This window comes from Stenella coeruleoalba (genome assembly GCF_951394435.1).
Source record: "Stenella coeruleoalba genome assembly, chromosome: 19".
Classification (NCBI taxonomy): domain Eukaryota; kingdom Metazoa; phylum Chordata; class Mammalia; order Artiodactyla; family Delphinidae; genus Stenella; species Stenella coeruleoalba.
In genome coordinates, this window is record NC_137165.1 from 49,204,658 (window position 1) to 49,232,040 (window position 27,383).

General features: G+C 58.2%; 3 protein-coding genes across 5 annotated transcripts; all 3 read left to right on the forward strand.

Moving 5' to 3' along the window:
• Window positions 1-10,762, forward strand: P4HB (prolyl 4-hydroxylase subunit beta). The gene is made up of 11 exons (XM_079904024.1): window positions 1-217; window positions 1,292-1,498; window positions 3,612-3,745; window positions 3,880-4,017; window positions 7,601-7,705; window positions 7,903-8,028; window positions 8,209-8,409; window positions 8,554-8,674; window positions 8,759-8,940; window positions 9,039-9,125; window positions 9,868-10,762. The coding sequence occupies exons 1-11, from the start codon at window positions 67-69 to the stop codon at window positions 9,946-9,948; spliced, it is 1,533 nt and encodes a 510-aa protein (XP_079760150.1). The 5' UTR covers window positions 1-66; the 3' UTR covers window positions 9,949-10,762.
• A 4,176-nt stretch (window positions 10,763-14,938) lies between these two features.
• On the forward strand, window positions 14,939-16,696 carry PPP1R27 (protein phosphatase 1 regulatory subunit 27). The gene is made up of 3 exons (XM_079904084.1): window positions 14,939-15,689; window positions 15,769-15,919; window positions 16,204-16,696. The coding sequence occupies exons 1-3, from the start codon at window positions 15,245-15,247 to the stop codon at window positions 16,325-16,327; spliced, it is 720 nt and encodes a 239-aa protein (XP_079760210.1). The 5' UTR covers window positions 14,939-15,244; the 3' UTR covers window positions 16,328-16,696.
• Window positions 16,697-16,952: 256 nt separating this feature from the next.
• Window positions 16,953-26,443, forward strand: MCRIP1 (MAPK regulated corepressor interacting protein 1). 3 transcript variants are annotated; one of them, XM_079904075.1, is made up of 5 exons: window positions 16,953-16,998; window positions 22,946-23,001; window positions 23,081-23,199; window positions 23,832-23,933; window positions 24,128-26,442. In XM_079904075.1, the coding sequence occupies exons 2-5, from the start codon at window positions 22,994-22,996 to the stop codon at window positions 24,190-24,192; spliced, it is 294 nt and encodes a 97-aa protein (XP_079760201.1). In that variant the 5' UTR covers window positions 16,953-16,998; window positions 22,946-22,993; the 3' UTR covers window positions 24,193-26,442. The 3 variants fall into 3 exon arrangements, with proteins under 3 accessions (XP_079760201.1, XP_079760203.1, XP_079760202.1); XM_079904077.1 differs by lacking the exon at window positions 16,953-16,998 and adding an exon at window positions 17,218-17,389; XM_079904076.1 differs by lacking the exon at window positions 16,953-16,998 and adding an exon at window positions 17,456-17,521 and having other exon boundaries at window positions 24,128-26,443.
• Window positions 26,444-27,383: the final 940 nt, after the last annotated feature.

Consider the following 27,383-nt stretch of genomic DNA (forward strand, 5'->3'; position numbering starts at 1 on the left):
GGCAGTGCGCGCTCTTGTGGCCTGCTGTCCTGGCGGCGCCAACAGGAGCGCGGAGATCGTTTCGACATGCTACGCCGTGCTCTGCTCTGCCTGGCCCTGGCCGCGCTAGTCCGCGCGGGCGCCGGCGCCCCCGACGAGGAGGACCACGTCCTGGTGCTCCATAAGGGCAACTTCGACGAGGCGCTGGCGGCCCACAAGTACCTGCTGGTGGAGTTCTGTGAGTGCCGCCCGCTTGTCCGTCCGTCCGGGCCGGGCCTCGCCGTCACCGCGGCGTGGGGACGGAGTGGGGACAGAGGAGGGGCCAGGGGTGCAGGAGCACCGGGGGGACAGAGGGACGGAGGGGGGCTGAAGGGTGGGGGGGGCGCAGGGGTCCTGGGCGCCCCTCCTCACCCTCCCTCCCCCGGCCCCGCCAGAGGTGGGTTGGGGGTCTAAAGGGCTGTCAGCTTTCCGGCCACCCCATGGATGCGCTGACTCCTAGCCCCTGGAGAGGCACATCCTTAAGCGGAAACAGCCCACAGACCTGTCAGCGTCCGTGCGCTGCCCGTGTCTTGGGGGCATCCCTCCTGCCCAGCTGGACCCTGAGGGTGACCAAGAGCAGACAGCTTGAATGTGCTTTTATGCCTGAGGTCCACATGGCAGGATGTCTTGGATAGCCTAAGTAAAACAGGGTCGACTGTGTAAGCTGCTACAACTACGAAGGACCACGCAGGGTCCAGTCCCCTAATTGCTTGCCTGGACCAGTTCCCAGAAAACACTGCCCCTGCCCACACCACCTTCCACCAGGAACAGCTGTCTTCTGATTAACAGTGTTGCCAACCAGAATCCAAAACCTTTGTGTCCATAAGTGTTTGAGCCCTGACTGTTTCAGGGGGAAATCTTAGGCCTAAGACAGCTGCTAACCTGAGTTCAGAGAGAGTCTAAACAACTCGTGTTAGATGTGAGTCTTGTACTCATGATTAGTCTCACCGAGTACACGGCTGCCGTGGCTTTAGCTGCCTAACTTCTTTGGTTCCTAAAGGGAAATTCCGGGGACTCAACTGCCCTGATCGCCTGCAGGTAGTAGGAAGTTGCTAATCATTGAAGACAAAGCAGAGTGGGGCTGGTGGTTTGTCATTCACGGCCTCTATCGGATATTGCCCAAGAGAACCAAGCTATCAGCTCAACCTGTGGGTTCAGAGGGGTTATCTTGGTTCAAAGATAAGGATTTTATGGAGGGAAGTAGCAAAGGAGAAGGGAGGGGAGGCAGTGGAGTGGGTTGGTGCTGCCTTCTAGGTCTTGCTTTCTCTCCCAGATGCCCCATGGTGTGGCCACTGCAAGGCTCTGGCCCCGGAGTATGCCAAAGCAGCTGGGAAGCTGAAGGCAGAAGGTTCTGAGATCAGACTGGCCAAGGTGGATGCTACTGAAGAGTCTGACTTGGCCCAGCAGTATGGCGTCCGTGGCTACCCTACCATCAAGTTCTTCAAGAACGGAGACACGGCGTCCCCCAAAGAGTACACAGGTGTGACCGCGGCACGTCCTTTCATTGCCTGCAGTTCTTGAAGATAAGAGGCGTGGAGGAGAACCCATTCTTGAAGCCATTCTAGGTCTAGTTCAGACTCTGAGGGTTGTGTGAGGAACATTCTCTCATTCCTGAACCTCTCAAGTGGAGAGGGTCATCCCAGGGGGGTGGCTAGTAGGCTGAGGCTTGTCCTAAGGTGACCAGCAAGTGGGGGGAGGCTGAGCAAATGGAGCAACACGTCCGCCTTTGCTGGCTCTCTGGTGCGCCTGCCACCAAGGCGGGAGCAAGGGCCTTTCACAGAAGAGGGGCAAGCGGAGATCCGTGGGCACCGGTCTGGGGCTCGTGCCGGTCGTGGCAGAGCTTGAATCCGTGCCCGGCTTCGTCTGCGGCACAGGCCCTCAGTCGCTGCTCGGCCGCCTCCCCTGTGTAGCCTGGTCGGTACCAGTGACAGCGGAGAATCTTTGTCTGTAAAACAGGTTCTGTGGCTTATCTGCTAGAATCCTTTAGAGCAGCACATCTTGTTAGTTCTGATGTCAGCAGCTCTGGTCTTCTCAGTAGGCTGCTGTTTCATTGCTCCCACTTTTACTTATGTTCACTTTTGGAATGGAAGTGCCTTATGCAGAGTTACCATGATCCCGTCACTAACACTAAGGCTTTGTAGATGAGACAACTCTTCCTGACTCCACCTGTAACTGATAGCACAGCTTTCACTTATTCTCTGCAGAATGTTTTTTTTTAAGCTATTTTTTAAAGATTTATCTTAAGTGTTTTGTTTCTTTTTTTAAAATACTTATCTATTTGTGGCTGTGTTGGGTCTTCGTTGCTGTGCGCGGGCTTTCTCTAGTTGCAGCAAGCGGGGGCTACTTTTCGTTGCGGTGCACAGGCTTCTCATTGTGATGGCTTCTCTTGTTGCGGAGCACGGGCTCTAGGCACGCAGGCTTTAGTAGTTGTGGCTTGTGGGCTTAGTGGCTCCACGGCATGTGGGATCTTCCCAGACCAGGGATCAAACCCGTGTCCCCTGCATCGGCAGGCAGATTCTTAACCACTGTGCCACCAGGGAAGTCCTAAAGCTATTTTTTTTTTTTTTTTTTTTTTGCGGTACGCGGACCTCTCACTGTTGTGGCCTCTCCCGTTACGGAGCACAGGCTCCGGACGCGCAGGCTCAGCGGCCATGGCTCACGGGCCCAGGCGCTCCGCGGCATGTGGGATCTTCCCGGATCGGGGCATGAACCCGCGTCCCCTGCATCGGCAGGCGGACCCTCAACCACTGTGCCACCAGGGAAGCCCCCTAAAGCTATTTTTTAAAAAATATTTTATTTATCTATTTTGGCTGTGCCGGGTCTTAGTTGCGGCATGCGGGAACCAGTTCCCTGACCCGGGATCGAACTCGGGCCCCCTGCGTTGGGAGCGTGGAGTCTTACCCATTGGACCACCAGGGAAGTCCCTAAGGCAGAGTTCTTTTAAACATGAGATTTGGCAGCCCTTTCCAGGTTGGACCAGGTAGTTGCACCCTATGAGGGGAAAAAGGGTAACTAGCCTCAGTCTCAGGAGGAGCAGTTTTCTTCCTTTTCGTTTTATCTGCTTGGGTGGTGTGCATGGGCTGATCTCTTCCTCCTGTCCGTCCAGGAGGCATGTGGGGCGAGGACACCTGACCAACCTTGGCGCACGAGGTGGTAGAGCCCAGCCCGCTTTCGCAGGGGAAAGCTGGCCTTGAGGCTGACTTGCTAACCAGCCCTTTCTTCCAATCCTACCGCATCTTCATTAAGATGAAGCCTAGTGTGAGACCCCTGGGGGGAAAGTGCACATGTGTTTAATGAATTTAAATGTCAAGGAAAATTCACAAGATGCAAAGGTATTAGTGGAAAAAAATGACTTGTAATCTATTATCCAGAGGTAACCACTGCCTTTTCCTCCTTTAAACACAACCACAGTCTCCCATATACTCAGAAAATCCTTTTTAGCCCTGGAATTTGGGCAGGTATGTAGACAAGATGCCTTTTCTGTGGCAAGAGGATGTTTTGCTCTGGTTTTGGCAGAGAGGTCGGATAAGGATGGGCGGGGAGGGTGGGCGCACCCCTGGTTTCAAGTGGACCCTGCATGTGTTTGGGTGCAGCTGGCAGAGAAGCCGACGATATCGTGAACTGGCTGAAGAAGCGCACAGGTCCTGCTGCCAGCACGCTGTCTGACGGGGCTGCCGCGGAGGCCTTGGTGGAGTCCAGCGAGGTGGCAGTCATCGGCTTCTTTAAGGTAGAGGCTTTGGAACTTCATCCCGGGTCTTCCTTCCTCCTGCTGTGGCCTGGGCACCACAGTCTGCCCTGTTGCTGACCAGGGCAGGGGTTCTCAGTGTTGTGGTGGCAGCCACCTCTGTTTCTCCTCTCCAGGACGTGGAGTCGGAGTCTGCCAAGCAGTTCTTACTGGCAGCAGAAGCCACCGATGACATCCCCTTCGGGATCACATCCAACAGTGACATGTTCTCCAAATACCAGCTGGACAAGGACGGGGTTGTCCTCTTTAAGAAGGTGAGTGGCCCTCGGGCAGCGTCCCCCTCCTGCCCCCCCCCGTGGGTAGTTGCGGTGCTGTGCTGCAGGGCTGGTGTTGCCTTCGAGGACCTTGCCCGGGCGGCGCTGGCTGCTGGACTGAGGCCCACCTGTTATCAGGGCCCATTTTGCAACGTCAGGTTGTAGGAGCCTCTTAAACAGTGGCCTTCAGCCCTTCAGCTGTGGGCCCTTTGTTCCAGCTTCTGTGGTCGCCCCGGTGCAGTGTTCTATGGAAGCCAGGCGGCTTCGGAGTGTTAGCTTGTTAAAGGAAAGCTGTGGTGATACCTGTACCAAAGTTTGGCATTTTAACCACTTTTAAGTATAGGATTCAGCGGCACTAATTACATTTGCGATGTTGTGCAGCTGTCACTCCTGTTTGTTTCCACTCTGGAGTATTAGTGGCATGTGTTCCCACCCTGTTGGTAGAGCCTGGCCCCAGGGCTCCCTCGGGCTCCTCCAGGCTTTCCCAGCCCCATGTCTGTTATTCCTTCCGTGTGTCTTTTAACCGCTCTGCGCTCTTGCTAGGACACAGCTGAGATGGGTGTGTGCAGGCATTACCCGAGTGGGCGATGGGGGTCTCTCTTTTATCTTAGCCAGCAGACAGTGGCTGAGCACCCATGCTCTTGGGACACAGCTGTCCCTGGACTGGGTGCTGAGTGGAGGAGGGAAGGCTGTGGGGGTGGGGCTGGGCCTTTGACTCCTGTCCTGTTTTGTCCCCAGGGTTAGAAGGTGGTTAGAAGTAGTGTTACAGCAAAGTTGTAAATCGAGTGGTCAGAAAGGACGCAGTGTTTGGGGGGCTGACCTCCCACTGTGTGTGCACTTCCGGTGGGGCACCGCTGAGCCTCCGGCGCCTGGGGGTGGGGAGCATGGGGCGGGGCCTCCCAGCTGCACAGGGTTCTGGGGCAGCTTGCTTTCAGCTCTGTCTGAAGTCCCTTTTTCGAAAGAACTCAAGGCATTATATATGCTCTCTTTTCTTAGTAGACATTCTCATGATGTCCCCTAAAGGGAATAGAATTGCTAAATTAGTCGATTGTCTTCCCAAAAGTGCCCAGGAAACTGTAATTAACAGCTGATTAGGAAAAAACCCTGCCGAGTTGGATGGAATTGAGTGGAACGAAGGTCCTGGGCTCACCCTGCAGTTCTGGGTGAGGGACTGGGAGACTCAGGCCTGTAGAGCTTGCAAATCCCCTTTCATCAGCTTGGTCCACACAGTTCTTTTCCATTATCCTTGAGATCTGGAGTGGCATTTGTCACACTGGATCGATGGTTTTGGTGATCATATGTCCTTGAAGGTTAGCACGATTGTTCCTTGTTCGGCAAACACTGTAGTCACGGTAGCTCATCTGTTCTTGGCCTCAAGTCTTTGGTGTTCACGCAGGCTGGGCACAGCCGACCCCCTCAGGTCTAGTGCCAGTGGGCGGGCATACCCTCTTGCACTCGTTTGCTTCCGCTGACTGTGCTGGAACGGCATGGCTTCCTTGGGCAGCTGTGAGGAAGAGCCTGGCAGAGCCCACAGGCTTTGTATTGGGGGGTCAGACAGCTCCACAGATGAGAGGAAGAAGATGCAGATTCCTGCCCGGCCTGTGGTCCCCATTCTCTGCCGTTACTTGTTCCCCTTCCTTCAGGCTGTTCGCCTAGTTCCTCAGAGTTAGCTGGGTCTTCCAGTGGGCAGCCTCGAGAGCGGGATGGGGCTCCCAGGAACGTCCAGCTGCCACTTGAGAGAGAGGATGGCGAGGGTGGGGCTCCAGCAGAACTTGAGCCCGAGATTCCCAGCTTGGGTCCCAGGTCAGCTGGGTTCCGGGTCGTTGGAACTTGGACCACTGGTTTGAGAGCTGACCATCCTGTGTCTTTGTTTGGTGTTTACTTTGTTTTTCTTTTTCATCTTTGAAGCTGGGGGCTTAAGTGTGGCTGTGGGGCCTGTTCGTGGCATTCGCATTGTGGTCTGGAGGGGTGGCCTTTGCCCAGGACCCCAGGCCTCCTGCAGCTGGCTGTTTGGCTTTTACCAAAGCAGACACCGAACATAGTGTGACACGGCAACATTACCTCGCAGACTGCGTCCCAACAGAGGCACGGCAGTTTTGGAGGAGAGGAGATGACGGCCTATTTGCCTCTATTGGGGGCTCCATTTTATGCCTGATGGTGCCCAGCCATGGCCAGGCCAGCCTCTCGCCTCCATTTCCTTCCTATTTCTCTGCACCTTCCCTTTGCGGGTGTGGGGAAGGCAGAGCAGGCTTCAGCTCCCTGCTCCTGGCCCTCCGTGTGGTCCTACTTAGCAGCACGTGTTGTGATCAAGCCATGTGTCAGGCCCTGCATAAGTGCAGTGGGAGTGGGAAGTGGCCACCTGCTTTTCTGGAAGTTACTTTAGGAAAACACAGAGGGAAATGACCCGGAAAGGAAGGTGAGTGGTTTTTCTCTCCAAGTCCCATTTGAGTTCACAGGGGTGATGGGAGGCTCACTGACCTGCTGGACAGGCCAAGGCACAGCTCAGCCTTCCTCACGAGGAGCTGTGTCTGCCATCCCCATCCAGAGCAGGGCTGCATCTCGCGGCTCTGCAGCGGCAGCCGTCGCCCTTCGTGGCCTCAGGACTTTGAAACTCTTAACAGGTTACTGGAGTTCCCAGAGCTTTTGTGTGTGTGTATTACACCTATCCATTTTTATTGTTAGAAGTGTTAGAAGTTAGAACTGAGAAATTGGAAAAAAAAAACAAATAACTTGTTCATTCTGAAGTAACAGTAATAAATGTTAACATGTTATCAAAAATGACATTTTGAAAAAAAAAAAAAATGACATTTGGGGGGAATTCCCTGGCGGTCTAGTGGTTAGGAATCCGCACTTTCACTGCAGAGGGCCTGGGTTCAATCTCTGGTTGGGGAACTAAGATCCCACAAGCTAGATGGTGCAGCCAAAAAAAAGATATTTTTGTGAAAATTAATTTTTCCCCAACAACAACATCTTAGGAGTAAGAGTGGTATTTTAGATTTCTGCTGGTCTCTAATGTCTGCCCAAACAGAAGACAGCTGGGTTCTCCTGTTTGCCTTTAGTCTGACGTAATGTCACACCGTACTGCACACTCCGGGGGGAAAGGGTGACAAGGCACCTGCCGTCTGAGCATGATTGTGAAAATCACTCTGACCTTGCATCCACCCTGGGAGGGCCTTGGACCCACAGGGGTGAGGCCCGCACTGGGAGAGCTGCAGTTTTAGGGACTTGGCAATGAGGCAGTCCTCTGGCACCCAGGACGTGGGGTTCTCGTGGCTTGTCAGGAACATGTCGGGGCAGGGTGTGGGTCAGCTGCTGCCATCCTGGCACGTGGGAGGCTGCCTGCCAGTGTTCGTGGGGAGCCTGCGTGCGCTCCTAGTGGCCTCACTGTTGCCTGGTTGCCCAGAGGTTATGTCCCTGCAGCCGTCACCTGGTTTGGATGGAGGCACGTGGGTCCTGCCCCCAGCTGTGCTCAAAACCCAGACAGGAGAATGCTGCAGACTGCGTTCCTGGCCGAGTCGGGCCAGCCGGGGCAATAGGGGGCTTTGTGGAGAGCCTCGGCATCCACACCTTTCTCTCTCCACAGTTTGATGAAGGCCGGAACAACTTTGAGGGGGAGGTCACCAAGGAGAAACTTCTGGACTTCATCAAGCACAACCAGTTACCCCTGGTCATCGAGTTCACTGAGCAGGTGTGGCTCTGTGCTGCTGGTCCTGCCCCTGGTGGGGGGAGGTTTCGGGGGGTCATGATGTTCGGTCGTGGGGACCCCCACTTGCAGAGCCCCTGCTGTTGTCCAGGCTTGTGGTGGCATTGGGGCCATTGAGAGAATAGCCTGTGTCAACAGTTTGGTTTGTGACTCAGACCAAGTGACTTGCATTTCTAACACAGACAGCCCCGAAGATCTTCGGAGGGGAAATTAAGACACACATCCTGCTGTTCCTGCCGAAGAGCGTGTCCGACTACGAGGGAAAGCTGAGCAACTTCAAAAAAGCTGCCGAGAGCTTCAAGGGCAAGGTGAGCACTCCCGGTGGCCTGCGGGCGGCTCGGCCCCAGGTTGAAGGCTGGTCCAGAGTGTTCTTCCTGCCTCAGGACAGCCTGTTTAGTCTCGGGGTCCCAGCTGTTGGGAGTGGGCAGCAAGGAGGCAGAGGGAGCCCTTGTCCTACAGTGCCGTCAACGTGCCTTTTCTCCCCCAAGATCCTGTTTATCTTCATCGACAGCGACCATGCTGACAACCAGCGCATCCTGGAGTTCTTCGGCCTGAAGAAGGAGGAGTGCCCGGCCGTGCGCCTCATCACGCTGGAGGAGGAGATGACCAAGTACAAGCCAGAGTCGGACGAGCTGACGGCAGAGAAGATCACCGAGTTCTGCCACCGCTTCTTGGAGGGCAAGATCAAGGTATAGGCCGTGTCTGGGGGTGGGCTGGGGGTACTGCTGAGGATCCTGGGGGCGCACCTCCTCCTGAGGCTCTGGAAGCAGCTAGGCAGCGGAGGGGTCCCTGGGTGACCGCGCATGCCTGACACTGCTCTACCTGCCCTCTAGCCCCACCTGATGAGCCAGGAGCTGCCTGATGACTGGGACAAGCAGCCTGTCAAAGTGCTCGTCGGGAAGAACTTCGAAGAGGTCGCTTTTGATGAGAAAAAGAACGTCTTTGTGGAGTTCTGTAAGTGAGGCCCTCCAGCTCCTCAGGGCTCGGTGGGGCAGGGTACTTTGCGGCCGAGCAAGACTCAGAACGGCTCTCTTTCAGACGCCCCGTGGTGCGGTCACTGCAAGCAGCTGGCCCCCATCTGGGATAAGCTGGGAGAGACGTATAAGGACCACGAGAACGTCGTCATTGCCAAGATGGACTCCACAGCCAATGAGGTGGAGGCAGTGAAAGTGCACAGCTTCCCCACGCTCAAGTTCTTCCCCGCCAGCGCCGACAGGATGGTGCGCCCGCCATCGAGGGCTGGGTGGGAAGGGTGTGCAGGGGCAGTGGGGGGCTGTCAGGTAGGACCGCTTCCCGCATCTCATTCCCCTCCCCACAGGTCATCGACTACAATGGGGAGCGGACACTGGACGGTTTTAAGAAGTTCCTGGAGAGCGGCGGCCAGGACGGAGCCGGGGATGATGATGTAGGTGGTCACCGGACCCTGCCGCCCATGGGACATGCTTTCTCAGTGCTGCCGGGTAGCACTATACAGGGGTGTTGCGAGGGTTTTTAGGTGCCAGTGTTTGCTCAGGAATCTTCTCAGGCTCGTCTGGTACGTTCCCTGTCGAGCTGAGGTGCTCTGCTGGGTGTGAGCTCAGGCCTGTCCACATCAGCGAAGGTCACCTGGGGGTAGTGGAGGGGACATCAGGAGGGTGTGGCAGGGTGGGCGTGGTGAAGGGAATGGTCAGCTGAGGCCGCAGGGCCCGCCCGGAAGTGGAAGCGCGGGGATGTGGGACCAGGGGGCAGACCTGCTGGGGGGCGGGGGCAGGTGAGGAGCGCCAGGGCCGTTTGTGCCGCTGTGGTTCATGGGCTGCCACTGGCCTTTCAGACTCCAGGGCTACAGGGGTGGATGTTACACACCAGCAGTTCCCTGCTCGGTCTTCACGCTGGGGCAGCCCCTGCGCTCACCTGCTGGATGGCGTGGGCTGGGCTGCCACAGCACCAGCTCTGCTTCCCCCCTGTCTTGTGGGCAGAAGTCCCCGTGCCTCGCTCTCCTCGGGAAGCGCACCCCACATATACGCACATCTGCTCACAGAGACCAAAGTTGGCTGCTTGTGCCCGAGTGGCCAGCTGGTCCCTGGCGTACTTGGCATGGGTGTGGGGGCCTCAGCATGCCAGCTTGGCCTGGACCTCTCATTTCCCTTCCTTTTCATCCTCCGTCCCAGGATCTAGAAGACCTCGAAGAAGCAGAAGAGCCTGATCTGGAGGAAGACGATGATCAAAAAGCTGTGAAAGATGAACTGTAACACAGAAAACCAGACCTGGGCACCCAAACCCGGCACCTCCCAGTGGGCTGCACACCCAGCAGCACAGCCTCCGGACGCCCACAGACCCTCCCGGAGAGGGAGCGTCGATCGGAAATGCAGGGAACTTTTTTGAAGCCACACTTCACTCTAACACACGTGTAAATCTAAACCCGTCTTCCTTTGCTTTTCAACTTTTGGAAAGGGGTTTATTTCCAGGCCAGCCCAGCCCATCTTGGTGGGCCTTTTTTTTAAATTGTGATGTACTTTTTTGTACATGGTTCTGTCCAGAGTGCCCGCTAAAATGTTTTGGAATCTCATGCTGGCAATGTCTCATTCCTGTTAAGTTTATACTATCACTTTAAAAAAAAATTCCATCTGTGGGATTTTTAGATGTTTTTGGAAGTCAGGGCGTCTGTTCCACCTTGGCCAGGCCTCCCTGGGACTCCTGTCCCCCGTGTGGGGCAGGACCAGGCCGGTCTGGACAGGTCCCTCACCTCATGCGGTGTTGCCATGGTGGAGCGTGGCTCCTGCATCGTTTGGTTAAATGGTGACTTCAGGTTTCTGTCACAGGGGCCCCCCCCATGACTGGAGGGTGCAGCTGCAGCCCCCTCCTTCCCCAGGCCAGGGTCCTTGTTGCTCTGTGACATCCAGGGTGGCCTGAGGCCTGCACCAGGCAGAACCAGGACCCTCCGTTTCCAGGCTGGGAGACGGCCAAGGATGCTTGCTTGAGCCGAATCACATGTTGACAGTTCTTCAGGCATTTCTACCACAATATTGGAATTGGACACATTGGCCAAATAAAGTTGAAATTTTCTGCCTGTTGTTGCCTCTGCCTTACAATCTCCAGGCACGGGGAGTGGGGCTGGAATTCCAGGTTTCTCGGGAGAGGAGGTGGGCTTGGTGGGGGCCACTCTTGTTGAGACATCTCTTTCTTGGAACGCAGCAGAGATGCAGAAGCGTGCACAAATCCTGTGGGCACAGTGTGCAGAGCTGTCACCATCATGACGGGGTGAGGGCTGCCTCTTGGCCCTGTTCCTGTGCCGTCAGGCTGGCTTACCCGTGACGCAGTTCGGCAGCTTTACCCGCCGTGGGCATCCAGTGGTCACAACATGGATTCTCCCCACGTGCCATGTCAGGACGTGATGGTCAGGGACGCGTGGCTCTAACCTTAACCCTCAGGTGGGGAGCGGCCCCTCCCCACTGCTGTCTGGAACCACTGCAGCTTCTGATGAGAAATCAGGGGCATTCAGACTTCAAGAATGCTGTGCTCATCACCAAACCTTCATGTAGAAAAGAATCTGGAGTTAAGGTTGCAAATCTCTATTTTTAAGATGTAATTTGACTTCTAGAACCTCTGCTTACTCATAGTTTACATAGGGAAGAGTATCTCGATTGATTTTTTTTCCCCACAAACTCAAAAGCTGCCAGCCTGGCTGCAGTGTTGGGCTGATGGCACCTGAGCGTGGATTGGTGACACCTCTTGGGCCTTGGGGAGAGCTCTGAGTGGGAGACCCACAGGGGGCCAGCCGGGCTCAGATGGGTGTCTGTCCCCCGGCCAGAACAGCCCTGCCCAGCCCGGGGCTTCCCGTCTGTTGCTCTGTGCACACATCTGTAGCCACAGGTAGGACAGCAGGGCTGTTGATGACGTTATTGGAGGGAACAGGTGGAGATCCAGTCCACTTAGGGAGGTCAAGGACAGACTAAATGTGGCTAGGTCTCCGAGGAGCCCGGCCTGTCGCTCCACGTGCTCCAGCGGTCCCTCCAACTTGCTGCCTGGCGTAGGAAGTGTGCATGCATTTCCTGATTCCCAGCCCCCAGTTCTGATGCTGCTGGGACCTTGGAGGTGGCAGAGGCAGTTCCAGCAGACGTGACCATGAGACTTGCTGTGAATGTGGTTCCCTTTGTGGTCTCGGCCCAGGGGGAGGAGGGTGTGTCATCTCCCCCATGACCGCAGCTACGCTCCAGCCAGAGGCCCAGGTGTCTGCTCTTGCCCTCACAAACCCCAGGACTGCTCCTGCCTCTCACCTGGGCGTGTGGTACACAGCTGGTGTCCAGGGAGAACCTGGTGTTAGCACCCTTGGCAGCACCAACCAAGCCCCGGCTTGTCCACACGCTCTGGCATCCAGGTACCGCTCCCCAGCTCAGCCCATGGCCGGACTCCCTTCCCTGGTTCTCAGGTGGTCTGTGCCAGGGCTGCTCCAGGGTCTGTGTGTGTTGTGCCTCGGCTGTGCTGACACAATGAGATGTGTATCCGTGAAAGAGTGAGCTCGGGCACTTGGAGCTTCTGTGGGAGATCGCTGGGGAGATGTTAGCTCTGCCCTCCTAAACGTGAGCGGGTTCCCCAGGGTTATGCGTGTGGTTTCCAGAGGAGGGAACCCAGGGTGGGCTGAGAGCAGGGCTGTCAGGAGTCACAGCTGCAAGGGGTGGGCTATGCCCCATGACAGGCGTGGGTGACCCTGCAGACCAGCTGTGTGGAGCCTGGCCCTCCGCATAGAAAGCTTGGGACCAGGTGTCGCTGCCCAGAACAGGGCCGTCATGTGCTCCTGGGAGGGGGAGTGAGTCACCGATACCTTTCCCCTTTTGCCCAGGCAGCTGATTAGCACATTCCTGGGTCTGGGTTTGCTGGGACATGGTGGTTGGAGTCCCAAACCCGGCAACGCTGGTGGATTAGCGAAGTAACTGCAGGCATAGGGTAGGCAGTCAAGGCTTAACAGCCTGGGGTGTCCCAATCTCTCTCTTCCTCTGTCCAGCTGGTAGGAAGCTATTGGCCTGGAACTAAAAAGCAACTGCTGGGCCTGTGTACCGGACCCTCGAGGTCTGGCTTCTGCACCTGCCAGGAGGCAGCTGAGTGGGCCCTGCACAGACTCCCCTCCAGGCCCCTGGCTTGTTTTCTGCTAGATGCAAAGCTTTGCTAGTTGAGTTTCCTTGGACTTTTCAAAGTAAGAGTTTTGCCCTGAATGTTTCACTTGCTTTAGTTCTCCAGAAGGCAGAACCTGAAAGTTGTGCAAACCAGGTCACTTGAGAAGTTCACACGGGCAGAGGCTCAGGGGCAAAGCTGTGTAAATACAGGTTTGGTGCTGGTGTGGTTGTGTGAAGAGCAGGTTAGACTGCTCATGGCTGGCTTCTGCCGAAAGGCTTCTGAGTGAGTTGCTGTAGGCCATGTCCATGGCTTTGAGGACGTGCTGCCCATGTCCTGAACAGAATGACTTTCAGGCATCTGTCCCTTCTTGGATCCAGACATCCAAACAGAAACCCCAAAGCCGAGATCCTGAGCTCTCTCAGCTTGCCTCTAGCAGGATAGAGCGGGAGGGTCGCTCTTGGGGCCGCCAAGAGACCCACCCTGATGGTTTGCCCTGCCTGGCCTAAGGCCTGTCACTCACTGGTGGGAAAAAACATGCTGTTGGTGGCAGCTTCATCGGAGTTCTTTCATTTGATCCTCTGAGCAGGGCAGGCAGACAGAACTTTCCACAACATCAGAAAAGGCAATCTTCACATCAAAGGAAAGTTCTGTCTCTGTGTACAGCATAGGACTTTGTCTCTGGGCTTCGTGTAAACAAGCCGGAAGAAACTGTACCCAGTTCCTCCCAAGTGACCAAGAGTTAGGGCCACCCAGCATCGTACTCTGAGCCTGAAATGCAGGAACACCGGGAACCACCCCTCCCTCCGGGCCCCTGCAGGGCCTGAGTCAGGTGGAGTTTCCCATGTAACATTAGTGGCAACAAGGCAGGCAGACAAACCCTGTCAGGGCAGGGAGCCCACCGCGGGCAGTGGCCTATCCTCAGCAGCATTTGGCCCAAGGCTTTGCACCTAGGGTGCTGATGCATTTGTTGATTTGATTTTGTTGGATCAAGATCAGCCTGGTGATGCAAGGACTTCCGGTGCCCAAGTCCCTGCCCCCCCGATACAGAGCGCTGGCTATCCGTGGTTCTGTCAGCATCCAGGCCTTCAGTGACTGCCCGGAAGATCTTGCCAACGTTAGGGGCTGAACCGCACCCCACCCCAATATTCATGTTTTGAAGTGTTAACCCCCAATACCCCAGCGTGTGACCTTATTTGGAAGTGGAGTTGTTGCAGGTATGATTGCTTAAGATGAGGTCATACTAGAGTAGCGTGGGCCCTAATCCAATGGCTGATCTCCTTATTAAAAGGGGAAATTTGGACACAGACACCTACTCAGGGACAGCACCATGTGAACACGAAGGTGGAGATGGGTGATACGTCTACAGGCCAGTGAACGTCAACGACTTGCCACCAGAAGCCAGGAGATGGGCCTGGAGCAGATTCTCCCTGGGAAGGAAACAGCCCTGCCGGCAGCTTGATCTTGATCTCCAGAACTATTGTTTGAGACCCCCAGTCTGGTACTTCATTACAGCAGCCCTGGAAGAGCATATGGCCAGCTTCAGATGCTGCGGGGACTGTGTGGACCCCACAGGCCCAGCTCAGCTCCCAGGGCGTGTCTCCTGTGCGCGTCCATCCATTGGCTCTTGTCTCGCACTGAAGCCTGAGCCCCACCTCGGACCTCGGCCGCCGCACTGAAGGCAGCCAGTGCTGGCCCAGCCTGCTGGGATATCTCACAATTCCGCTGGTTGTACTCCTACAGGTAAGTATGCTCTAGGTCAGGTGCAGAGGGCACACACCGCCCAGGATGTGACAGCTATGGCGTCACGGTCCTTGGGTAGCAGACTAGATACCATGTTGAGTGTGAGCACCTGTGTTCTTGGCAGGAAGCAGCAGGAGCCTGGAACCAGGAGGAATATAGGGGAATGGGAAGGAGGGGAATGAGGACCTGGGGGTGGAGGCGGCTGGGGGGGGGGGTCCCAAAGTAAGGTCGGATGGGTTGAGTGGGAGCTGAGGCATTTAGATTCTAATCTGGGAGATTTCCAAGCAGGGCAGTGCCACTGAAGCCCACGTTTTGGGAAAACTGCCCTGAGAGTGATACGAGCCATGATGGAAGGTGATAAGTGACAGGGGGATGAGTAGGGATGGGCCGCCTTCTCCACAGCAGGACCCTGTCCTGTGCTTCCTCAGGTGTGGGTGGCCCCCTTGCCTTCCCAGGAGGCAGAGGCAGCTGTGCTCACCACACATCATGCCCTTCTCCCCAAGTTCCCGGGACTGTAGGAGACCTTGACCTTGGTACCTGTTTGCCTTCCTTATGGGCCCTGCCCTTCTAGCGCCTCTCCTGCCCTCTGTCAGGCACCTTCGAGGTCCAGCTGAGGGGCAGGGAGCGTGGCCAGGAAGGATCTGACCCCTTTGGCCAGGAACAGTGACAGGTGGGTTGAAAGATGAACCACTAAACATGATCCTGAGGGCACGGCTGGAGCGGCTCAGTTTCAGCCCCTGGGGTGTAAGCATGACTGCGCAGCTTTATATAGCTCTGCGGGCCCTATATAAGCAGGAGGTGCCCTGGCCAGCGGGAGCACGGAGAGCACTGAGGTGGCTGTGCTGGAGATCATCATCGGCCGGAAGAGCCTGCACGCCACTCTGGTCTGGGCACCTTCCTCCCCCAAGCAGTAGGGTCCCCACAGGGGTGGCCCACACCATAGCTGCCAGGATGCCCAGCAGAACAGTCCGCTATGCCCGCTACAGCCCGAGGCAGCGGCGCCGGAGGCTACTGGCTGAACGCAGTGTGCGCTTCCCTAACGATGTCCTGTTCTTGGACCACATCCGCCAGGGCGACCTGGAGCAGGTGGGGCGCTTCATCCGGGCTCGGAAAGTCGCCCTGGACACCATCCACCCCTCAGGTGAGTGCCTGTGGGGCCAGTGAGGGTCTGTGGGGCGGCAGGGGAAGGCCTGAGCCTTGACCCCTCCTGTCCTGTTCAGGTCTGGCTGCCCTTCACGAAGCAGTGCTTTCTGGAAACCTGGAGTGCGTGAAGCTGCTAGTCAAATACGGGGCGGACATTCATCAGCGAGATGAGACAGGCTGGACACCCCTGCACATCGCTTGCAGCGATGGGTACCCTGACATAGCCAGGTGAGAGGGTGGCTTCCAGGATGTGGTCCCCCAAAAGGTGGCCCTGCTGATGTAGCTAAGAACCCTAAGGGCTTCTGGAATCTCATTTCTGCCCTGTTGCCCTCCCAAGAGAAAACTGCAAAAGTCAGCCGTAGTTTCCAAAGGGTCTGGTTTCTTCCTCCTCACCTCACCTGGAAGAATAAAAAACAGGTGGACCTCAGAACCCCAGCCTGCTACCCTGGGGCAGGGGTGAGCATCCTGCAGGCCACCTCCCTTCCTCAACCAGGGATGCCCTTTGCACCCAGGTACCTCATTTCCCTGGGGGCAGACAGAGAAGCAGCCAACGACGATGGTGATCTGCCCTCGGACCTCATTGACCCTGACTTCAAGGACTTGGTGGAGTTATTCAAAGGGACTAAGATGGACTGAGCCCAGCCCCGCCCTCCTAGGGCTCTAGCCTTCCCTGGAGACGTCAGGTGCCCACCTCCCCCAAGTGCCAGGAGTGCCCCACCAGCCGGGCTGGGGGCCGCCCAGGCTGGCCAGGACCCCATACTTGGGCACAACCCTCGCCCCCCGACCCCGGCCTGGCTTTTCCTCCAGGTGAATTTTTTATTGCGACACTTTCTACTTTTTCAATAAACCTGATTCCCAAGCCCGTGGTGATGGCCTGATTACTGGGGACCGGTCCGTCCCAGTCCTTCGGCTCCGGCTGCTCCTGTGGTCAGCGGACCCCGCCCTCCACTCTGGTCTAGGGGTCCGGCAGCGCCGGAGCAAGGAGCCAGAGCCCCGCGGCTCCCGACCGCCAGTCCCTGCAGTTCGTCGACCCCGCTGCCCCCCGGCCCTGTCCCAGGACCCCGACCCCGCCGGCCCGGACCCCCCAGAACCCCGCTGCCTCGAGAGCCCGTCCATCCCCCGTCCCCCGCGGCCACCAACTCCACAAACCCCACGGACACCAGACCCTCAGCCCAGGCCTCAGTCTCCGCCCCTACCCTGCACGCCGGCGGTCACGTGGCCGGCGCCCTCGCGCGTGCGCGTGCGCGTCGGTGCGCGTCACTTCCGGCCGGGCCCCTGGCAGCTGTAGCGGCGGCCGAGAGGGCGAGGTGAGGCGGTGGCGGCGGGGGCGGGGGCGGCGGCGGGGGCGGGGGCGGGGCGGGCGCGGCCGGGACCCGCCCTGGCGCGGCGGCCGCGAGGGGAGGGCCCCGGGCGGGGTCGTGGGGCGCCCGGCCCGCCGTGGCGGAGGATAGGGAGGGGCGCGGCGGGGCGGGGAGGGCCCGCTGGGCACGGGGCTCAGAGGGGGCAGCGGGCCGCCCTTTTCCGCCCCTGAAGCTGCAGCCGCCCAGTCGTCCGGGGAGCAGCCCTGATGATGCTTCCTGACCCTTGAGCGCGGCCGGCCGGGTTCCCGCGGTTCGCCTTCCGCCGCCGTCCAGCCTGTCCCAAGCTCCTGGCCTCTGAGCCAGGCGGGGCGGTGCCGGGTGCGGGGGTGGGAAGCGGGTAAGAGGCTGCCCGCCGTCGGGGAGCTCACCGGGCCCCGGGGGCTGCCGGGGTGGGCGGGAGCCGCAGCGGGGAGGCCGCAGACATCAGATTTCCAATTACAGAAGCAGCCCAGGTTGTGAGAAACTTCAGGTAACGTGGAGGCGCACAAGTCATGTCCCCGACCTGTCCCAGGGAGAGTTCCCAGAGAAGGTGGTCGTTAGCCGGGCCCCCAGGCACCAGCGCGATAGTTTTGGGTAGACAGGACATTTTGAGCAAAGGCCCTGAGATGTCAGTGGGGAGTGTCCAGAGCTTTTAGAGAGGAGTGCAGGTGGGGAGGGAAGGGGGCAGGAGCTGAGTCCTGAAGGAGGAGGCTTGATTTGGGGTGAGTGGAAGGGCTAGCGAGATTTCCACGTGAGGAGGGAGGGGGTGCACACACTGGGGTTTGTTGCTTGGGAGGGGAGCTGCTGTTGACACCCAGGAAAGTGGGGGAGGGGTGGTGCAGTGCTTAGAGGCTTTGCCTGGGGGACTTCAAGAGGCTGCCAGGCCCATCTGGCATCTAATACGACAGTGTCCTGCTGGCACTTGCTTGGGTGATAGATCGTTTTCTAGAAGTCTCATTGGTAGAAACTGGGCTGTTGAGAGCCCCCAAAACACCGAATATTGAAGGAGAAGTGGAGTCTAAGAAAATTTGAGTACCTATCAAAAATTCTAAAGGAACACAGAGTGGCTGCAATTGCGTCATTGATTCTAACTCCAGAATATCCACTGTCACTTTCCCAGACCACAGAGTGTCATCTCGCCCAGTCCTTAGGCAGATGGCTGTGTGTGGGGAAAGAGTTCAAGGCTGGGGGCCTGGAGACTGGGCTTTGGCGCCCCCTCCCCCCATGCCTCCTCCCAGGAGGTCTCTGAAGCCCTTTGTTCCCATGGAAGAGCAAGGTGCTACATAGATCCATCCAGGAGGACTCCCTCCCTGTCTCTGAGCAGAACCACATCAGTGCCAGGGGTCAGGAACCTGCCAGGAGTACAGGCAGGGGTGGGGGCAGGCTCTCGGGTGCTCAAGCCAGCTGAGCCATCTTGACCTAGCCCTGACTGCTGTGGCCCTGGAGGCCCAGAGGTTGGGAGGCCCCTGTGGTCCAGACCCCATTCTGCTGGGTGGAAGGTTGCTTCAGCTGTCAGGCCTCCAAAATGGGGGTTATCGGGGTCCTACCTGGCTCAGCGCAGTGGCCACCCTACAATCGGCCCATGGCAAATGTTTACCGTGGCCGGCAGCGCTGCTGCCCCTTCACAGTGTACTCTACGTTTGTGGGTCTCCACCATGCCTGAGTGGGCTGTCTCTGCATTCAGTTTGCCCAGGGCTATCCTGGCTCACGGTTCGTAATCAACAGCAGCCCTTTTACTCTCAGGAGTGCCCAGCTGGACAATACATTCCTTCTGTGCTTGCCCTGTCCACCATCATATTGGATAAGCAGCCACGGAGACCTTGTTTGAGATGGTGGCTTCATGTGGCTATACTTGGGTCCCTGTTGAGCAGGAAGGCCTGGTGAACATTCTTGGGGAATGTTTTGGCTCAGATGGGGATTCTGAGGCCCATAGAGGGAAGAGACTTGCCCAGGGGCAACAGAGCAGGGATGGACGACCGCCACTCACAGAGTGGCTCTGGACCCTGCCAGGTGCCGAGCATGCAGCCCGCTGGCTGCTATGGGCTAGTCGGCCGTGGACAACAGTCAAGGCCTGCAGAGCACACTCGGGGGCAGTGTATGGTTCTCCGTGGCGCTGGCAGCAGCAGAGGTGGCTCTGAGGCACAGACTGTGTTTGAGGGGTGGGCCCAGTAGCTGGTGACACCTGATGAGATAGATTGTGGCCAGACTGAGGGCTTGATGGCAGTAGAAGACCCTGCTAGTGTCCGGGTGGGGAGTGACTTGGCAGGGTGGGTCTTGGGAAGATCGTGCTGGCGTGACGTGTACCGGGGATGGAGAAGAATAGTGCAAGATACTGTCCTGACACGGGTTGGAGGGTGAGCAGTGGATGTTGGACCAGGGCTGGGTGGGAATGGGAAGAAGTAACTGAAGAGCACATGCGTGGAGGCTTGAGATCTGTGGGCCGAGGGGAGACTCATTGCATAATCAGATCTAAGACCTCAGTGGTGTGAGCTGGGTCTCCGTGGTCCGCTGAGAATGGAAAAATGCTGCTAACCTTTGTGCTGGCGAATGCCAGATGCAGCCCAATTTCAAAGCTATTAAAATAGGAAAAAAGTTTTTCAGAGTTGATGGGATATAGGAAATGTGATGAGGTTTTGAGCTCCAGTCTTGAGGAAATAATTGTGCCTGATAATCACTGTGAGCAAAAGTCGGAAAGAAAACAAAGGGAGGGAGATGTTTGCGGAAGTGGATGCTCCCTCCCTGCTGGCCAGATGGACTTGAGGCTCCAACCTCAGTGGGACTCTTGTGACCTGCTGGGCCTTTTTACGTGTCCCTGGCACTTTTCCAGGCATGCCATTCACCTGGCCCCTCCACACCGGCCTCTGTAGTGGCCCTGCTCAGCACTTTCCCTGGGCAGTAAACGTGCTCGGGTTTCCCTCCACTTCACCCCACGTGCCACTGTCAGCCCAGGCCTCGCACCTCCCTTCGCAGCCAGGGACAGGCAGTCATGGCTGATGGTCCCACTTCCTCCCCTCGCTCCACTGAGACCCTTTGTGCTAGGTCGATGGAGATTTTGTCATGCTGGTCCAGCGGTCACCTCTTTGTCCAGGTCTTAGCCTTGAGTCCAGCTGCCCCCTTGGTCATCTCTTCCTTGACCTTGTTCTCCCTCCCCCATCCATGCCTTTGTGGCTCGGCCCTCTCTGCTGGAGCAGCCGTGTGTCCCCAGGCTTCTGTCTTTAACATCAGTGGTATGATTTGCCCACTGTTGCTGTGGCTCGTGCTCGCGGCTGTCACCTTCTGTAGTGGAAACAGGCCCCATGTATATTGGTCCCTTTCAGTGGCTCTACCCTCTGGGCGCTGACAAGTACCGCTTCTCTGGCCACCCCGGTGCACCTCTCAGTGGCCACGTGGCCCTTTCCCTTGGATACGCACCTAGGACTGGAATAGCTGTCATGGGGTGTGCATATTTGTTAGGGTTTTCATGGAAATTTCCTTTGGGGTCAGCATGGGGGCCCAGCTCCCTGGAGGAGCCCCAGGAGGTGATGAAGGTGAGCGAGTGCAGCTCACTGTCCCTCTGTCTTCAGGGGAGCAGCAGGGACCTGGCCTCTCGGGAAGCTGCTGGTACACTCAGGAGAAGCCTTGGTGTCTCTGCGTCCCGCCAGGTGGCAGGATCTCAGGGGGGCAGGGCCAGCACAAGGTTCTGAGGAGAAAGGCCCCTGGAGGGAGGCTGAGCTGCTGGGAGAAGACGGAGGACTCAGAGGTTCCTCACATCTAGGAAGGCCAGCTGGTAGGACACAGGCCATTAAAGATGGACCTGGTTAGGTGTGACCTTCCCCATTGAGAAGAGGCAGACGGTGACTCCTTTTTAAAGAGTCATTTTACTCGTCCTTCAAGTCCCAAGGACGTGAGAGGGTGTCCAGCACCTGGCCGAGGTGTTTCCCGGCCACTCTGTCCGGGGCACCAGAAACCTTGTAACTCAAGTAGCACATCTGTATGGGCAGGCGCCCAGTGACAGGTGCACAGCTCCGTGGTTTATGGGGGACACTAGCCTCTGGTTGGGAAGCCCAGCCACTGGGGGGAGCGAGGGGTGGGTGCCCACTGTGGAGACTGAATGCTCCAGGGGTCCGGGGCACAGGCCTCGGGACTTCAGTGACCAAGGGGAGCAGGTAGGTGCCCAGAGAACCCCAGAGCCACGTGTTCACGTGCATGTGTGCAGGCAGGGCGACGGGAGCTGTGAGGATCTGGCACCTGAGTCGGGCCTGAGACTGAGCAGGGGGCCCTAGGCCAAAGGCATGTGCCCATAAAGGCTAGGCAGCCCCCAGAGGCTGTGACCAGAAGAGGCCAAGGCTGCCCTGGAAGGAGAGGCCCCAGGGATGGGCAAGGCTGGGAAGGCAGGTACCCTGAAGAAGTGGCCACTCAGGTCCGAGAGGACAGACTGCAGGAGGGCTGAGGGGGCCTGGGCAGGAGGGGCCAGCCTAGAGTGGCCAGGGGCTGGCTGGTCCTCCAGGCACCTCCCTCCTGTTGCGAAATTGGAGCCTCCCACCTCACCCTGCTGCCGACAGCCCCCTGGGACTTGAGTGTTCTTGAGCCCTTTGAGTGTCCCCACGGCACCCTCAGGCCAGAGAGGGCTTTCCCTCTGTGCTCTGGTGTTCGTGGGGCTGGCGCCTGGGCAGGAGAACCATGGGCAGTGAGATCCCCCGAGTCCAGGAAAGAAGTCACTTTGTGAGGAGCTGGGCCTCTCCCCTGGGACGGCACAGGGTTCCACGTGCCGCCCCAGGAAACTGGCTTTATGCTTTTTTGTTGTTGTTGTTGCCTCAACCTGTGGGCTGTGTTTACCTGTGCAGGTGTTGTTTTTTTTTTCCCATCTGCACTGTGTGGCATGTGTGATCTTAGTTCCCCGACCAGGAATTGAACCCGAGGCCCCTGCAATGGAAGCACGGTGTCTTAACCACTGGACTGCTAGGGAAGTTCCCCTGTGCGGGTGTTTAAAGGCCATGGGAGCCAGAGAAGAAGTACCCACCGTGTCTCATCCTCCTGGCCCTTCAGGAGGGGCTGTGGCTACATGCTCTAAGCATTCTGGGGCCCCTCAGCTCCAGGGGTATGTGGGAGAGGCACTTGTGCTCAAAGGCCCTTCCCAGGCTTCCCCCCCACACCCCCAGCATCTGGGGTTGCCCTGCTCTGGGGCAAGGCCAGGCCTGGGACTGGCCCTGTGCAGCCAGCTTCCTCAACCTGCGGTGTGTGTCCTCAGCCAGAGAGAGCACATTGTCCAACTGGCCAGTTTGAGAGTGAGCCTAAAAATAGACCCCCATCCAGGGCTGTATAGTCCCCTGGGCTGAGAGAGAGGCTGTAAACAGCACACACCCCAGAGTCTCGGTCACTAGGTTGGGCCTGGCGACTTCCTCCAGGCTCACAGCCCTCCCCCAGCCCTTCCGTCACACCCCGGGGACCAGGAAGCTGGGCAGGCTCTGCTGGGCTTCTCACCATTGGGAAGCACATCCCCATTTTACAGATGAGAAACTGAGGCTCAGCAGAAATGACACACTAGGCCCTGCAGGCAGTGAGGGCACTGGGACGACCGCAGGCCTTCCCCACAGACCCACGCTCTGCAGGCAGTGGTGTTCTGAGACTTGAACTGGGAATGTCAACAGAGCTGCCTGACTCTGGGGAAGGTGCTCCCAGGCAGCAGTGGTCCAAGTGCCGGGGCCACTCGGAGCTCATGCTGCTCTGACTCGTGCATGTCGCCGGCCCAGCCCCATCTGGCTGACCCTGCCGCACCCTTAGCCAGCTGGATTGTGGCTAGACCCTGTCTCCTGGAAGGCGGGGAGGCCACAGCTAAGGGGAAGAGGCAGATGCACCCCACGCCCTTCCAATCTCTGGAGCCCTTCTGGAGAGGGTGGTCTCCGTCCCATTCCTGTGTCGTGGGCTTCCCTTCCAGAGGCCGAGGGGATCCGGCAGCGGAGTGCGAGGACCAGACGCCCCAGCGATGACCAGGTGGGTCTTGGGCAGTGGAGTGGCCTCCAGGTGGGAGGGGCCTGCCCCCAGCCCCTCCTCACTGGCCGGGCTCCCCCAGTTCCCCTGTCTCCAGAGTCGTCTACAACGGCAAGAGGAACAGTAGCCCCCGCTCTCCCCCCAACAGCAGTGAGATCTTCACCCCGGCCCACGAGGAGAATGTGCGCTTCATTTATGAAGGTACACGGGGTGCCCCCAGCCAGGCCCCCTGAGCCCCTCCTGCCCCAGGCAGGTGGGGGTACCCAGCTCTGGTCACGGGAGGTGGTCAGCGCTATGGTGTTCCTGACAGGGAGCAGCCCAGAAGAGGCAGTATTTGGAGCCAGTGGTGTTTGCTTGGGGAGAGGGGGGCCGTGGAAGACAGCGCACCCTGGGAAACCTGGGGCATCCTGGAAGTGGTGTGGCTGGGGTGTGTGAGCATGTGTGCACAACATTTGTGCCAGGAGGAGGGGGATGGAGGAGGCGGGAAAGATGGGGGGCCTGCCTGGAGGAAGTGCTGTACCCCAATGAGTCTCATATGCCACTGTGACTGCAGCTCTGGTCATGGTACCATGAGGCTGAAAGGGGCATGGTCTGGGCAGGGCTCCCCGAGGGAATGGGGATGTGTTGGGGACAACTTCAAGTCAAGAGCAGGCTAGGCCAGGGGGCCAAAAGCTGTGAAGCGGGAGTTGGGGGCAGGGGGCCTGCGGGGCCACTCTGATTGGTGGGGGAAGGTCAGGAGAGGGTGTCCTCCAGCTTGGACACTGACTGGGCCGGACTGCCTGATGCTGCAGGCCTGGGGGTCTAGAGCCCCTGACCACCCCTGCTTCCTGCAGCCTGGCAGGGCGTGGAGCGGGACCTGCGCAGCCAGATGTCGGGCAGCGAGCGGGGCCTGGTGGAGGAGTATGTGGAGAAGGTCCCTAACCCCAGCCTGAAGAGTGAGTGGGGCTGGCCTGGGAGGGAGGGGCCGGCCAGGGGGTTGAGCTGGGGGCAGGAAGGCCCACCTGCTTCCTGCTTCCAAGACAGCCTGGCAGGGTGGGCTGGGTCCCAGGGCTTTCAGAGACGGGCAGGACGAGGGACAGACCCTGCCTCTCCACCTGCGCCCACCGCTGACCGCTCTGTCCCCTGGCAGCCTTCAAGCCCATCGACCTGAGCGACCTGAAACGCCGGAACACGCAGGACGCCAAGAAGTCCTAAGGCGCGCCGGTGCCCCTCCCCTGGCCTCTGGGAGATCTGGGTGCAGTCTGCTGCTGGCCTCCTCCTCTCCTGTGGGCCCACCTTCTGGGAGGGGGAGGGGGCCTTGCTCCCAGTGGTCTGAAAACCCCAGGACCAGGACATGATTGATGGCCGAGGCCTGCCCCTCCTCCCTGAGCCCCCTCCTTTCCTCTTGGGGGATCTCAAGCTACCCAACACTAGGAGGGCTTGGGCCCTGCCAGCCCCTGCCCTCCCGTGGGCCTAGGTGGCTCTTTTGAGCTGCCTGGCCCTGCCTGCCCCCCAGGGCCTTGACCCTGACTCCCTTCACCTTCCCCTGCCCCCACCCCCCTACCCCTGGCCACTTCCAGGATCAGGAGGGAGACGAGGGGGCCTTTGTTGTCTCTTGTGCTGGTGGGATTGGGCTGGGTTAGCTCCTGAGGTGGCCAGGAGGCAGGACAAGGGTGATCGCACCCATGCCCAGCATGGGTCCCCCATTGGCCCCTGCTGCGTCTCTGGCCTGGACACGGGGTGTCTGACCCCTCGCCCCACTCTCCAGCTTGGCCCCTTCCTTCCCTGTGTCAGCTTCAGGACGGCACCAGCTGCCTGGGCCTGGGACACCGCTGGGCGCCCCCTCCAAGGGGTCGCCTTGGGAAGGGGCATGGGGCTGGCCTGAGCTGGTGAGGCTGCCCAGTGGGTCCTGCCCTGTGTGGTGAGTTGGGAGGGTCTTCCTGTGCCCTCCAAATCCAAGTGTCTGACTGGAACCTGAGGACGAGTGAATAAAGGCGGGGTGGCATTGGCTTGGCCACTTGGTCTGTGAGGCCCCTGTCTCGGCTGCCCACACAGGGCTGGAAATCCAGGGTCATGGTCCAGGCCCAGAAGTTCCGTCTGATCCCTGGGCTCCACCAGGGGCCTTGGGCCTCCTGGGGGGCAGTGGGAGGTGGAGGTGGGGGCCCTGGAAGGTAACACATCCCACATCCCTCTGCGACACTGGGTCCTTGGGGAGCGGCTCCTCTGCTGTCCGGATGGAGGAGTGGCTGCAGGGCTCAGAGCACCCCAAGTGCACTCAACCTTCAAACCTGGACATAGCCCTGGCAGACAGGCCAAACCGGAATTTATTTTGGGAACACCCTTTCCTGTTAGAGTATTCTGGGGCTCCAGCAGCCCCACAGGTGGCTCTGGGAGGTGTCTTTTCCTGGGGGGAATTCCCCAGGGATGGGGGTGCAGGAAGGATGGTTCATGGAATAAGCAGCAGCCATGGCTTGCTGCCAGTGGGTGCTGGCTGGTGCCAGGCCCTGAGCCAAGTTCCTGTAACCACACAGGCCTGTTTGCTCCCCAGGGACCTGTGGGGCATCCTGCCAAGGGTTTGCGTGCCTGCTGGGCTGGGTCACCCAAGCAGCCCCCCTCTGTGGCTGGAAGGGGGTGGGCGTGGCCTGCCTGGGGTGCAGGGACCTGTGGCCAGAGGCTGAGTGGGCACACAGGCACACATGCCCTCCACCCAGCGTGTCCTAGACCACTAAGGATGGGATGATGTCCAGCCAGGCCACTGCTGCGCTTGTGGCATTGAGCAAGTTGCTGAGTCTCCAAGCATCAGTTTCCTCAGGTGGAGCTCAGCACCTGCCTGCTGGGCGGCTGCCCAGTGCTAGTGCTTGCTGCCGCTATTAGTCACCTGGTGGATGCACTTGACGGGGCACTCAGCCACCAGGCTTCAGCGGGGCTGGACATCTGCATCCTGGCGACCGCAGTCATGGCCTTGCTGTGAGCCCTGGGGCACATCACTCTCCTGTCCCACCTCAGTTTCCCCATGTGAAGTGAGAGTATGGGCTGTGGTGGTTCAAGGCCTCTCTCCGAAGGGGTGCTGGAGCCCCCTGGCAGCACACCGGGGAATGTCTAATATCTTGCTGCGTTGGTTAAAAATTGACTTAACTTTGCTCCCAGCCCTCTCTAGGTCATTCCTCCCTCCTGTGGGGCTGGAAGGTGGGAATGGGGCCACACCGGGCCCCAGCATCTGGGTCTCCCCTGCCCACAGCCACCCTCCTGCTAGCAGTGGTACCTTGCCCCTGTGTGGGTGGGCCCATGGGATACCCCGCAAGGCCTTTTCATTCCCGCTTTCCCCGCCAACTTAGATTATCTGAAATAGAGGCCCTGGACCTGGAGTCTTTGCCGAGCACACCCTGGAGGTGGGAATGTGGTTAACAGGCTGTGCTGGGGTGGGGGGTGAGGAACTCGGTTGGGGGCACTGGAGACGTAACCCTCACCAGCACAGTGGGCTGCCTGGCTGACCATGAGTGGCTGGAGACACCTCTCCCCGCCTCAGACAGTGAGGGTAGAGGAGATGAGGGGAGCATCCTGGTGGAACAGGGGTGCCCAGTCCTCCATCATGTTCTACCCTTGGTGGTGCTCATATCACTGTCTGCTTTCATTCAGTGCTGACAACTCGGGGGGCGGAGGGTGGATTTTATTACCCTGATCTTACATATGAGGAAATGGTGGCCTCTTGTAGGAGACTGGCCTTAATCTGATTTTTAAGCTTTTACTGTTATCAAAATCTGAATTTAGTAAGTACTTCCTGAGCATGTACCCTGAGCACGTTCATGTAAATTGAGCATGAACAGCAATTCCCTAATGTCATCTAACACCCAGTCCATAGTCCCCGAGTGTCTAAAATAATATATTCCACATGGGTTATAGACTCAGAATAGAAAGGCCAAGTGCATCGGCTGAATCTGCTTGATGCGTCCCGTAAGTCCTTCTTAGTCACAGCGCCTCCTCCCACATTTCCCCTCCGTTTATGATTGAAGACCTGCTGGATACTTGATGTTGGAGTTTCCCAAACTCTGGTTTTCACTGGTTGCATCTTTGCAGTGTTAACAGACTCCTTTGTCGCCTGCATTTCTGTAAACTGAGGTGAGAGGTGGATGCTTGATGGGATTCATTGGAGGAAACTTTGGATGTAAAGGGATCGCGCTGGTTGCTGTGTTGAGAATAGGCTGCAGGTTCAGGGTAGAAGCGGGGAGACCTGTCAGGGGGGCTACCTCAAGTGAATCGTGGGAGGAAGAAGCTGGGTGAGGGGGCAGGTAAGGAGTTCGATATGGACTGTGGAATTTAAGTTGCCATTGGATGTCTGAGTGGAGGTGCCGAGAGGGAAGCTGAGTCTAGAGTGGATTTGGGAGGGCCACAGAGGTTGGAGATATAGT